The 14,261-nt window shown below is 46.3% G+C and overlaps 1 protein-coding gene across 2 annotated transcripts in view; it reads left to right on the top strand.

Moving 5' to 3' along the window:
• The window catches only part of osbpl3b (oxysterol binding protein-like 3b), a 109,319-nt gene that overhangs the window by 91,481 nt on the left and 3,577 nt on the right, over positions 1-14,261 (top strand). For both annotated transcript variants that reach the window (XM_080768908.1, XM_080768909.1), the window contains 5 exons: positions 7,056-7,134; positions 8,040-8,184; positions 12,639-12,783; positions 12,916-13,042; positions 13,938-14,060. In XM_080768908.1, coding sequence (XP_080625034.1) covers positions 7,056-7,134; positions 8,040-8,184; positions 12,639-12,783; positions 12,916-13,042; positions 13,938-14,060 — 619 coding nt within the window. The remainder of the gene's footprint in view (positions 1-7,055; positions 7,135-8,039; positions 8,185-12,638; positions 12,784-12,915; positions 13,043-13,937; positions 14,061-14,261) is intronic.

The following is a 14,261-nucleotide window of genomic DNA, read 5'->3' as shown; positions in this document are numbered from 1 at the left end:
TGAAAAGTCCCTGACCTAAATGTAGTAATGTAATGTAGGATTACAAATATATAATCTTTCCACTAGTTGAGAGAAACAGTGAAGTGAATGACCTGGTGACCTATAGATGACCGTCCATGTTGGAGGTCAAGAAATTCGACAGTAAAAGGAGAAGAGGGGGAAGTGCACCGCCGTGTCTGGTTGAGTCATTATTATTAGGATATTATTAGTATTAAATGGACCGTTTGTTTGTTGAGAAACAGTGGGATATACAGTAGTATACACATCATGGGATGCATAGCAAGTGTTACAAAAGCACTAATCTTAGCCCATATATCCCCAAACAACACGACAGTGGTCCCCAAGTCAGGGTGGTGGTCCCTCGTTCACAATCAGTTGAAAACCTCTGCTGCATTCACATGGAATCAGGTAGACGGCAAACGGCTTGGCGGCACGGAACGGTAACATTGATGCCGTCTGGCGTTACCGTCGCCGGTTCTGGCTGCCGTGCCGTCCTGTTTCCGTTTACTGTCCGGCTCCCGTCCACTAAAATGACATGCCGTCTACATGCCGCGACATGCCGCTTGCCTGATTCCATGTGAATGCAGCATAATGGCTTTCATGTTGGCATCATTACGTCGTTCAATTCGGGTTCATTATGTATATGTATTGTATCATCTTTTAAAACACCTTGAGGGCCCAGGCCTATTTAATCCATTAATAAAATGTGGCCATCGTCAACAAGCGCCTCTAGGCTGTAGAGCGATGCGATGTGTTTTCATAGCACTAATTTGACGGGCACATGACCGTGCACTTGAACTTGACGGTGATTTACGCCATGGTAATAAGATGGTGTTAATTTCTGTGTACTGTAGGTTTAGGTTCTGCCCTAAGAGAGGTTGTTACTGTATGTCTATTGTTATGTCATTGCAATAAATAACTGTAGGCTTTGCTTCAGGGGGGTTTGTGACATACATACAGTCTGTGTCATACTTTATGCTGTAATATCACAGGGGCAGGCAAATGCATTGCCGTGATTATTACTGCAAAGAATTGGTTTTCATCTTGACTGAACCCATTGATTACAGTGAGAAAGAGAGGTGCACACATGTGTGGGTCCAGGTGAAAACACTTAATTGTTAAGTATGACATTCATTCATACTGCAAGCTATTTGCTCGAACTGTAATCTGGTCTGTAGTGGGCGGATTTTAAAGCTACAATCCAGTATTTATTTGTATGAAGGATTAACCAATCTATTCTATATGGTAGAGTATGTTAACACAAGCACATGTGCACTGATTGAATGATGGTGGTCTACGCTTGCATTGCGGTATTTTGACACCCATTGATTGACAATGTGAATATAGTTATTTGAAGCAGATGTAGATCCACAATATTAGCTGTAGTCATTGTTATTGTTACCGCTTTCCACCAGGAGAGGGAGACAATGGACATAAAACGTGCAGGTTGTAGGCAGCTTTAAGCATGACCTTTTATCCAGAGTGTTTGTGGTTCACTGTGTGTGACACTGATGTTCAGGCTGTGCAGATTAGAGGATGGCATTTTTGGGGAGGATTCCCGTGGGATTCCCGCGGGATGGGATTCAAATTTGTGTTAATCCGGTATTGGGACGGGACTGAAAATTCAATGGGAGGAGGCGGGAGTGGGAATGATCATCAATTAGCACAAGTAGCAATAATATATTACCACAGATTAACTGTTCCTGGTGTCATATATTTTGAATTAAAACTGCATGAAACAGTAATGTAAAAAAAAGAACACAAAATCCATTGCCTTTCCTAATGAAAGTTCTACTTTAACAAAAACACAAAAAACAAACACAAAAAACAACAGGAGCGGGATGGGAGTGGGAGTACTTGGGATGGGAGTCATTCTACCAGGGAGTGGGATGGGATGGGAGTCATTCTACCAGGGATGGGATGGGAGTCATTCTACCAGGGATGGGATGGGAGTCATTCTACCAGGGATGGGATGGGAGTCATTCTACCAGGGATGGGATGGGAGTCATTCTACCAGGGATGGGATGGGAGTCATTCTACCAGGGATGGGATGGGAGTCATTCTACCAGGGATGGGATGGGAGTCATTCTACCAGGGATGGGATGGGAGTCATTCTACCAGGGATGGGATGGGAGTCATTCTACCAGGGATGGAATGGGAGTCATTCTACCAGGGATGGAATGGGAGTCATTCTACCAGGGATGGGATGGGAGTCATTCTACCAGGGATGGAATGGGAGTCATTCTACCAGGGATGGAATGGGAGTCATTCTACCAGGGATGGAATGGGAGTCATTCTACCAGGGATGGGATGGGAGTCATTCTACCAGGGATGGGATGGGAGTCATTCTACCAGGGATGGGATGGGAGTCATTCTACCAGGGATGGGATGGGAGTCATTCTACCAGGGATGGGATGGGAGTCATTCTACCAGGGATGGGATGGGAGTCATTCTACCAGGGATGGGATGTGAGTCATTCTACCAGGGATGGGATGGGAGTCATTCTACCAGGGATGGGATGGGAGTCATTCTACCAGGGATGGGATGTGAGTCATTCTACCAGGGATGGGATGTGAGTCATTCTACCAGGGATGGGATGTGAGTCATTCTACCAGGGATGGGATGGGAGTCATTCTACCAGGGATGGGATGGGAGTCATTCTACCAGGGATGGGATGGGAGTCATTCTACCAGGGATGGGATGGGAGTCATTCTACCAGGGATGGGATGGGAGTCATTCTACCAGGGATGGGATGGGAGTCATTCTACCAGGGATGGGATGGGATGGGAGTCATTCTACCAGGGATGGGATGGGAGTCATTCTACCAGGGATGGGATGGGATGGGAGTCATTCTACCAGGGATGGGATGGGAGTCATTCTACCAGGGATGGGATGGGAGTCATTCTACCAGGGATGGGATGGGAGTCATTCTACCAGGGATGGGATGTGAGTCATTCTACCAGGGATGGGATGTGAGTCATTCTACCAGGGATGGGATGGGAGTCATTCTACCAGGGATGGGATGGGAGTCATTCTACCAGGGATGGGATGGGAGTCATTCTACCAGGGATGGGATGGGATGGGAGTCATTCTACCAGGGATGGGATGGGAGTCATTCTACCAGGGAGTGGGATGGGATGGGAGTCATTCTACCAGGGATGGGATGGGAGTCATTCTACCAGGGATGGGATGGGAGTCATTCTACCAGGGATGGGATGGGAGTCATTCTACCAGGGATGGGATGGGAGTCATTCTACCAGGGATGGGATGGGAGTCATTCTACCAGGGATGGGATGGGAGTCATTCTACCAGGGATGGGATGGGAGTCATTCTACCAGGGATGGGATGGGAGTCATTCTACCAGGGATGGGATGGGAGTCATTCTACCAGGGATGGAATGGGAGTCATTCTACCAGGGATGGAATGGGAGTCATTCTACCAGGGATGGGATGGGAGTCATTCTACCAGGGATGGAATGGGAGTCATTCTACCAGGGATGGAATGGGAGTCATTCTACCAGGGATGGAATGGGAGTCATTCTACCAGGGATGGGATGGGAGTCATTCTACCAGGGATGGGATGGGAGTCATTCTACCAGGGATGGGATGGGAGTCATTCTACCAGGGATGGGATGGGAGTCATTCTACCAGGGATGGGATGGGAGTCATTCTACCAGGGATGGGATGGGAGTCATTCTACCAGGGATGGGATGTGAGTCATTCTACCAGGGATGGGATGGGAGTCATTCTACCAGGGATGGGATGGGAGTCATTCTACCAGGGATGGGATGTGAGTCATTCTACCAGGGATGGGATGTGAGTCATTCTACCAGGGATGGGATGTGAGTCATTCTACCAGGGATGGGATGGGAGTCATTCTACCAGGGATGGGATGGGAGTCATTCTACCAGGGATGGGATGGGAGTCATTCTACCAGGGATGGGATGGGAGTCATTCTACCAGGGATGGGATGGGAGTCATTCTACCAGGGATGGGATGGGAGTCATTCTACCAGGGATGGGATGGGATGGGAGTCATTCTACCAGGGATGGGATGGGAGTCATTCTACCAGGGATGGGATGGGATGGGAGTCATTCTACCAGGGATGGGATGGGAGTCATTCTACCAGGGATGGGATGGGAGTCATTCTACCAGGGATGGGATGGGAGTCATTCTACCAGGGATGGGATGTGAGTCATTCTACCAGGGATGGGATGTGAGTCATTCTACCAGGGATGGGATGGGAGTCATTCTACCAGGGATGGGATGGGAGTCATTCTACCAGGGATGGGATGGGAGTCATTCTACCAGGGATGGGATGGGATGGGAGTCATTCTACCAGGGATGGGATGGGAGTCATTCTACCAGGGATGGGATGGGAGTCATTCTACCAGGGATGGGATGGGAGTCATTCTACCAGGGATGGGATGGGAGTCATTCTACCAGGGATGGGATGTGAGTCATTCTACCAGGGATGGGATGGGAGTCATTCTACCAGGGATGGGATGGGAGTCATTCTACCAGGGATGGGATGGGAGTCATTCTACCAGGGATGGGATGGGAGTCATTCTACCAGGGATGGGATGGGATGGGAGTCATTCTACCAGGGATGGGATGGGAGTCATTCTACCAGGGATGGGATGGGAGTCATTCTACCAGGGATGGGATGGGAGTCATTCTACCAGGGATGGGATGGGAGTCATTCTACCAGGGATGGGATGGGAGTCATTCTACCAGGGATGGGATGGGAGTCATTCTACCAGGGATGGGATGGGAGTCATTCTACCAGGGATGGGATGGGAGTCATTCTACCAGGGATGGGATGGGAGTCATTCTACCAGGGATGGGATGTGAGTCATTCTACCAGGGATGGGATGGGAGTCATTCTACCAGGGATGGGATGGGAGTCATTCTACCAGGGATGGGATGGGAGTCATTCTACCAGGGATGGGATGGGAGTCATTCTACCAGGGATGGGATGGGAGTCATTCTACCAGGGATGGGATGGGATGGGAGTCATTCTACCAGGGATGGGATGGGAGTCATTCTACCAGGGATGGGATGGGAGTCATTCTACCAGGGATGGGATGGGAGTCATTCTACCAGGGATGGGATGGGAGTCATTCTACCAGGGATGGGATGTGAGTCATTCTACCAGGGATGGGATGGGAGTCATTCTACCAGGGATGGGATGGGAGTCATTCTACCAGGGATGGGATGGGAGTCATTCTACCAGGGATGGGATGGGAGTCATTCTACCAGGGATGGGATGGGAGTCATTCTACCAGGGATGGGATGGGAGTCATTCTACCAGGGATGGGATGGGAGTCATTCTACCAGGGATGGGATGGGAGTCATTCTACCAGGGATGGGATGGGAGTCATTCTACCAGGGATGGGATGGGAGTCATTCTACCAGGGATGGGATGGGAGTCATTCTACCAGGGATGGGATGGGAGTCATTCTACCAGGGATGGGATGGGAGTCATTCTACCAGGGATGGGATGGGATGGTCATTCTACCAGGGATGGGATGGGATGGTCATTCTACCAGGGATGGGATGGGATGGTCATTCTACCAGGGATGGGATGGGAGTCATTCTACCAGGGATGGGATGGGAGTCATTCTACCAGGGATGGGATGGGAGTCATTCTACCAGGGATGGGATGGGAGTCATTCTACCAGGGATGGGATGGGATGGTCATTCTACCAGGGATGGGATGGGAGTCATTCTACCAGGGATGGGATGGGATGGTCATTCTACCAGGGATGGGATGGGAGTCATTCTACCAGGGATGGGATGGGAGTCATTCTACCAGGGATGGGATGGGAGTCATTCTACCAGGGATGGGATGGGATGGTCATTCTACCAGGGATGGGATGGGAGTCATTCTACCAGGGATGGGATGGGAGTCATTCTACCAGGGATGGGATGGGATGGGAGTCATTCTACCAGGGATGGAATGGGAGTCATTCTACCAGAGAAAGGATGGGATGGGAGTCATTCTACCAGGGATGGGATGGGATGGGAGTCATTCTACCAGGGATGGGATAGGATGTTTTTTTTCCTGTGGGAGTGGGATGACACAGGAGGTCATCCTCTAAGGCAGACAACTGAATAATTGAAGACTGTAGACAAGTCACTGAGGCAGTCTTTTTCCAACGGCTTCCTTCCCTAACATGTTAAGAATAGCAGCGCTTGAAAATAGAAAGGAGAGGTCACACAGCTCGTAGTCACGATGCAAAAAGTGCTGTTTGAGTTACCAACGTTTCGGCAAACAAATTGCCTTCTCCAGGGTATGTATGTATGTATGTATGTATGTATGTAGGCCTACATGTCATTGTTTGCAAGATTTGCAGCGCTGCGACTATCGATTACGTTCTTAGAATGATTGTTCTGTTTAGTTCCATTGATCCACGTTGGATCAATATGGAACTAACGTAATATACTATAATAAGTTCTTATTGGTATAACATTTTAGTGCTTTACCGGTTATGTGGGGGCACGCTTGCAATACCCTCGCGGCCCACAGTTGAGAAGTTGAGAACTGCTGTGGTAAACACAGTCACCCATTTTAGTCACCTGGAATGTCTAATTTTAGTCGACTAAATCTACAGTTGATTTAGTTGACTAAAATGTATTTTGGCGGGCCTTGATGCCGTTGTAATGACTGTTTTTAGACTTGCTGAAAATAGCCGATCTACAAGTTAACTTGTGAGCTTGTAGATCTGCTATTTTCAGCATGCAACCAAGTGTAAAATGGATCTCTTGTCCCTTCCTAACATTTTAGTCTAGTTTTTATTTGTTGACGAAATTGTCAGTATATATTTAGTCTTAGTTTTCGTCATCATATAATAGCTTCGTTTCCATTTAGTTTTCGTCAGTGAAAAAAGGTATAGTCGACGGACATTTTCCCTCTTAGTTTTAGCCGACGGAAACAACACTGATGTATAGCGCTGACCATTGTGACGTCCTGCTTGTGTGACGCAGACATGATGAGGTGTAGTGCTGACTGACCATTGTGATGTCCCCATCATGGTTGTGTGTGCACTGCAGACATGAGGTGGAAGAACAAGTTCTGGGGGAAGTCCATGGAAATCGTCCCTGTGGGCACCACTCACGTAACCCTGCCCGGGTGAGTCCACCTGGACACCTCAGTGTCGCTACGGTGTAGGACCAGATAGTGTGTGTGCACTGCAGACATGTACATACGTACGTATACACGTACACATGCGTGTGCACGCACACACGCACGCACGCACGCACACAGACACGTAATTATTTGTAGGCTAATGCTATATCAACAAATTGATGCAAAGACATTCTAATAGACTTAACTCTATGCACACAGAATAACTCTTCCTACTTCCAGCCCCCTTCTCTACTTCCTTCACAGGTGTTACCGACGATATTCTATTCCATTCAGTTGTTCTCCGACGTTTTAATTTCAAGGACCCCTCGTTAACTCTCAGAGTTACACAGCCGTAACGGTACGGGGGCCAATTTGGAACCCACTCAAGGACACTTTGAGACCCACTGGTGTAGCAGAGTGTTTCCACTGAGCCAACACATGCACAATATTTTTGAACAGAGCCTTAAACCCATTCTGGACCGGAACCATTGTTGGTGATTTAAGCATTATGTTATGCTTTATCTATTGAATTTATTTTTGAAAAATCGTGAAAATGTGGCGCAAATCTTTGAATATATATTCTTTCAGAGCGAACGTTTGTAACTCAAATCTTTGCTTCTGGGGAGTCCCTGGGGTCTGCGGCCAAATACATATCATTCTGGGGTCCTTAGTTTGAGAACATCTGACAAAGAAACATAGGTTTTTCAGAAAACGGTCGGACTGGCATTTGTAGACTCGTCCTCGGGTCTAAATGAGTATCATCGGTGACAACATCGTTGAAGGTAGTATAGGATAGGCGCCCGGCCCGGAAGTAGGAAGAGTCATTCTGTTGTGCATGTATAATAGAGCCTATTGATTTCCCACAATCGACTAAATGGAGCCTGACGGTCCTGTATCGTTCCCAACAGATCAGGAGACCACTACGAGTGGAACAAGGTGACGTCGTGCATCCACAACATCCTGAGCGGCCAGCGCTGGATCGAACACTACGGAGAGATCTGCATCAAGAACTCCAGCAGTGACATCTGCCAGTGCAAGGTCACCTTCGTCAAGGTGAGGAACGTTCTGATGGAATATGGAATAAATGTGTTGATTTATATGCACTTTTCTGACTGTCTATTTGAGGGGAAATTCAAGCTTACTGTATTGGTGAACGTTAGAAGAACTCCATATCCCCCCCCACACACACACACACACGAGGACACGCACGCGCACATGCACGCACACAGACGCACATGCACACACAAGCACACATATACACATACTGTACACACACAAAAAAAAGCAATTACTCCACAAAGTAATGTTTCAGAGTTAAACAAGGCCATGTAATTGATACATGTATATTACTACTGTAAGTGCAATATTACATTTTCTCTTTAACATATAAAACAAGTGAAGTGAAGTGAAGTACTGAAAACTCCAAAACAGCCCATAGTCTAATATTAAGTCAGTCAGTCCCTCTCTCTCTCTCTCTCACCTCACACACACACTCTCACACCTCACGCGCGCACACACACACACCCACGCACACACTCCTCCTCCCCAACACTGCTCATCGGCCAATTGTGGTGCTCCAGTCCAGACACAGCCGTGCATTATTATGCAAGCTCACAACACAAGATGCAAGCGTGACCAACGCACACGCAATTCAGACACATGGGACCTTCGCCGCTATAACGTGCAGCGTGCGTAGGCTGTCTCCTTATATACCGACCATGTCTTCTGCCTGTTTGTTGCCTGCCTAAATTATGTCTGCAATACGGGAATAATAGAAGACACAATAATCACAAGAAGCGGGAAGGAGAGCCCAGCGGGGGCATTCACGCTCTTTTTACATTACACATAATGACAGACACGCGTTAGCCGACGCACATGTGTGACGCACCGCAATCAGTTGACTATTTTAACCCGTTCAGGGCGGGAAACCCCTTTAGGTGTTTTAAGCATTATGTTATACTATGTTCAAAAACAGCAGACCTATAAGCTCGTGGCGCCGCACAGAGTGCCGCACAACGTGTACGTGCACAACAATGTACTGTAGGTCTGCTATTTTTTTATTTTTTTTGAAAATGTGTCGCAAATCTTTGAATATACAGTATATTCTTTCAGAGCGAACATTTTTTACTCAAATCTTTGCTTCTGGGCTATCCCTGGAACAACACATTTTCAGATGGGGGGGGGGGTTTGCAGCCAATTACATATCATTTTAGTTTGAAAACCACTGATGGAAACATGAAATCTGTCATGATTTAGAAGACATTTTGGTAGAATCTGGCCTGCAGTCCTAAATGGATTAAGCAGGGGTCTTTCTTTGTTCCTGGTCCTATAATGGTGTCTTCATGTGAGTTATGCAGTATACCTCTTCCTCTTAAATATAACTCACCTATGATTATCGACTCATTCAGGATTATTAGCCTACGGTGATTGGTGATTGGCACGGGTCATGTCGATCATGCCCACTCACTCGGCATAACGTGGTGCCCTATAATAATATGCACAGTGCGTGGTCTGCATGTGCGTGCAGCGCGGCGGCGCTGGCCGAGAGTGAGATTCCGTGTGAAAGATAAAGAGAGATGGTCTGACTCGTCCAGCGCTTTGCAAGATTAGCTCCGGACACACACACACACACACACACACACACACACACACACACACACACACACACACACACACACACACACACACATACACACACACACACACACACACACACACACACACACACACACACACACACACACACACAGGGGGTAATCAGCGTCATCTGTTGCCTTCGGCCTGGCAGAGATAACCGAGCAGACGTTTGAGCACATCATGCTTTATTATATTCAGTTCACTGGAGGGCAATGCGTGTCCACTAGCGTTAATGAAGCAAGTGTAAAATGACTTATACTGGATCTCTCGTCCACTAGTCCCTTCCCGACATTTTAGTCTAGTTTTTATTTGTTGACGAAATTGTCAGTATATTTAGTCTTAGTTTTAGTCATCATAGCTTAGTTTTCATTTAGTTTCCATTTAGTTTTCGTCAGTGGAAAAAGGTAGTCGGCGAACATTTTTCCTCAAACTGTCTGCTAAAGCAGCTAACTCCACTACTGCTCCCCCTCTCATGCAAGTCATTGACAATATATAAAGTCACAATGTGTGCTATGTAAACTTTCCATTTTCCATTCAGTTGCAAAAAAGAGAAAATGGGGACCCCCCCCCAAAATAATGTGGTACTAGTACAATACAAGTGGTTGTCAAATGTTTTACTTACAAAGACCCCTAGTAACTCTGTTCAAAATCACTTTGAACACTCTCAGAGTTACACCTGTTATGGTCATTCAGTGCTATCTATGTGTAACCGGTGTAATCTGTCTCTTGTTGTGTAGAATAGACATGAGACGGACCCAGAACTGTCCTTGGAAACCTCTCTTTATTCTGACAAAGAATACAACAGACACGTCTCCACGTTAGTTCTCTAGTGCAATGGCTCTCTCGTTCCAAGACGGAAGTACAGAAGCTACGAGCGACAGTAACACAACAAAACAAATAATATAACGTAACATACCTGACAAAGAATACAACAGACACGTCTCCACGTTAGTTCTCTAGTGCAATGGCTCTCTAAACAGAGTGAAACAAACACTGTATAAATCAATATAACAATAACATAACCATTCTTATTATGTTATACGGAGAAGTCAACAAAGACACCCACCTCGTTCCAAGACGGAAGTACAGAAGGAAGAGGTGGGGGTGTCGCAGGACATTTATACAGGGGGCAAAAGGAGGAGTCTTAAAGGAGCTGTGACCTTTAATGCACTATGTACTGTATTCCTATACACGTGAACTATGGAGAATTAAGTCAGGTAAAAGCACTTATTTGTGTCCTATTTTGTGTAATTATTTAATACTGTTACATTTGTATGCATTTCTGGTAATATTATTCTGATTCATATTAAGCATCCAATATTAATGGAATGTTGACAAAAATGTCCACCACTGGCACCAGCCAATAACCCCCCCCCAGGGCCCTTTTTGAAACTAAGCCCTCGTCACTCGCCCTACACACTTCCACTTGGTTTGAGCATATAGATATATAAATAATAGAGACGGCACCGGGATTGCCCTCGCCTCCAGTGCCGTCTCTATTATTCATATATCTATGCTCAAACCAAGTGGAAGTGTGTAGGGCGAGGGGTGAGTTTCAAAAAGGGGGTTAGACATAACTCTGGCTCTCCATATTACCAACAGACAGAGGCAGACTACAATCACTACATACTGTCATACCTTCAGTAGGAGGGTTACCCGCCACTGCCCCCCGCTGGCTTGCCAGCGGACGTTCATCTCACCTCTACTTGTGCGCTTCACCATTGCCTTCCTTTTTAACCTCATGCTATCTGGACAAAGATACAGAACCTTGCCATGGGAAAATCGGTCTGTTTCAGTAGGAGTTTTGTCCCCTCGGCCATCGCGGCATTAACCCATTCTGACCGGGCACCCATTTTGGTGTTGGCATCATGTTATGCTTTAGCTATTGAAAAATAGCAGATCTACAAGCTCATATCGCGCCACCGAGTGGCGCGATACGAGCTTGTAGGTCTGCTATTTTTGAAAAATTCGAAGAACGACTGACATTTTTAGAATCTGATCTCAGGTCAGAATGGGTTAATCAGACCAGTGTGTGTCCCGTGGAAACCTCGTATGAATCTGATCTCAGGTCAGAATGGGTTAAACAAACTGCCCCACCGATAGGATGGTTCTGTAATCTGTATACAGTATACGTTTTTGTATTGGCAGTGGCATCGCACAGATATCGAGATATGTACGCCAACCACGGAGGTTTGACCGTTGGACGTCTCTTCTCAGTTTCTCCCCCTCCCCCCAATACGATAAATTGTCAATTTATGAACTATACAGTCGTACTTGACTTTCTATTTACATCCTTTTATACTCAACACAACGCAGGTGTGCCTTGGGAGTAAATACTAAATATGTGAGCTTGTAGATGTGCACTTTTCACTATTTACAGGTACCTTGAGATTTTGACAAACCACTGGGCTAAACTGTCTATGATGCTGTTGTTGTGACCGAAGGTGGCACACTTACTATGCAAACGTGCAGTGACGCTGAAACGCGACACCACACACACACACACACACACACACACACACACACAAACACTGTTGCCAGGTCTATGAAAACAAGCCCACAAAAAATGCCTTTCAACACGCTACTTACACACACTACAACTCGCTGTGCACTCCTGCTTATATGAGACAATTTAGAATGAAACTTCTATTACAGTGCTGACATAATGAAGTGACATTATTCCGGTACAGTGTGTCAGCCCTTCGTTCGCCCGTCGCCTTACGGCATCTTACTGGTATCATAAGATTCATTTCATCCTACAGTAGGTCACTGTATAAGTACTTGGATTTGTAAGTGGGTAATAAAACGGCCAAATTGAATTGAGTCATATTGAGACTGACAGACTGTTTGCGTGTGCCCACCACCCACAGGCCAAGTACTGGAACTCCAGTATGAACGAGGTGGAGGGCTCCGTCACGGACCACAAAGGCAAGGTGATCCACAGACTGTTTGGGAAGTGGCACGAGGGGGTTTACTGCGGAGACCCCCCCTCAGCCACCTGCATCTGGAGAGCAAGTAGGCTTTTTATTTTATCTTTATTTAAATAATATAATTTACTATGTGAGACTGTCATGGTGTGTGCATTGCAGATGTAAACATATATCATTTACTATGTGTGACTGTCATGGTGTGTGTATTGCATTGCAGATGCGATGCCAGCCGATCATGAGCGCTTCTATGGCTTCACCAAGTTTGCGATGGAGTTGAACGAGCTGGTTGAATCGCTGAAGCCGCTGCTACCGCCCACCGACACCAGGCTACGACCAGACCAAAGGTGACACAACACACATGGTCCACTATGAGCTTAAAGTTTTGTACTACTGGTGCAACCACTCCAAGGAACAGCAATGTCCGTGTTCACCTATGTGTTGTTTCACCTATGTGTCCGCCTATGTGTTACTGTTGGTTCACCTATGTGTCCGCCTATGTGTTGGTTCACCTATGTGACGTCAATGAGCACCAGTATGAGTACCAGTAGGGGCGCTGTTGTGCCATAAACGGAGAGAGAGAGACAGTGCTGCACTGTTGCCTGCTAATGAGAGAGAGAGGGGGGGGGGAGTTGCACCACTCAGTTCACACGGGTGTGATTTTTTAAATAATTTAAAGGGAAGTGTGTTTTTGTTAAAAGGTCTCTAGGCTATGTTCTGATAGCAATAAAACCACTGTCCTGGGACTTATTGCCATTGAGGTTTCCATCACAGTTAACAGATAAAATACATACAAAACACAACACATGACTTATCTTTCCTGGACTAATAACATCTCTGAATATCTACAGCTGTTTAGTGAATAGAAAATGCATTTTCAGTTCATAATACCAATTGTATCCAGTCTGAAGATCACCTCACACAAATAACAGCTTCAAGTGTTTCCAATTTTGACAGGTCATTTTTGTTGTTTCATCACTTCCCTTTTTATATTCATCCAGTATACTGAGATTATGAGAGCAATGGGGATTACATGATTGATTGATTGATTGATTGATTATCAGTTATTAACAGTTTGCAAAAAACAAAAGGCACGGTGGCACAGATTTATACAAAAGAATGCTAAAAGCATAACGTGTGTGTGTGTGTGTGTGTGTGTGTGTGTGTGTGTGTGTGTGTGTGTGTGTGTGTGTGTGTGTGTGTGTGTGTGTGTGTGTGTGTGTGTGTGTGTGTGTGTGTCAGACTACTAGAGGAAGGGGACGTGGAGGGAGCAGAGCAACACAAACAGAGGATTGAACAGCTGCAGAGAGACAGGAGGAGAGTCCTGGAGGAGAACAACCAAACGCACGAAGCCAGATTCTTCATGTAACTTGTTCTTTTTATTACAACCAACCCTTCTATTTAAGGGTTATTCAAGCTCATAGGCCTACTCTATGTTAGAGACAAGTAGGCTAAGATACAACTGCATGGAACATTGGATTAACTGCAGCCTCACTCCCAATCTTCCGCCGTAATCTGAAAACCCACCTTTTCAGACTCCATCATGGCCTGTAGCACTTGCCCTAG

This window comes from Protomyctophum bolini (genome assembly GCF_963924005.1).
Source record: "Protomyctophum bolini genome assembly, chromosome: 7".
NCBI lineage: Eukaryota > Metazoa > Chordata > Actinopteri > Myctophiformes > Myctophidae > Protomyctophum > Protomyctophum bolini.
The sequence above is the reverse complement of the archived record's forward strand: the minus strand, read 5'-3'. Positions and strand labels throughout refer to the sequence as shown.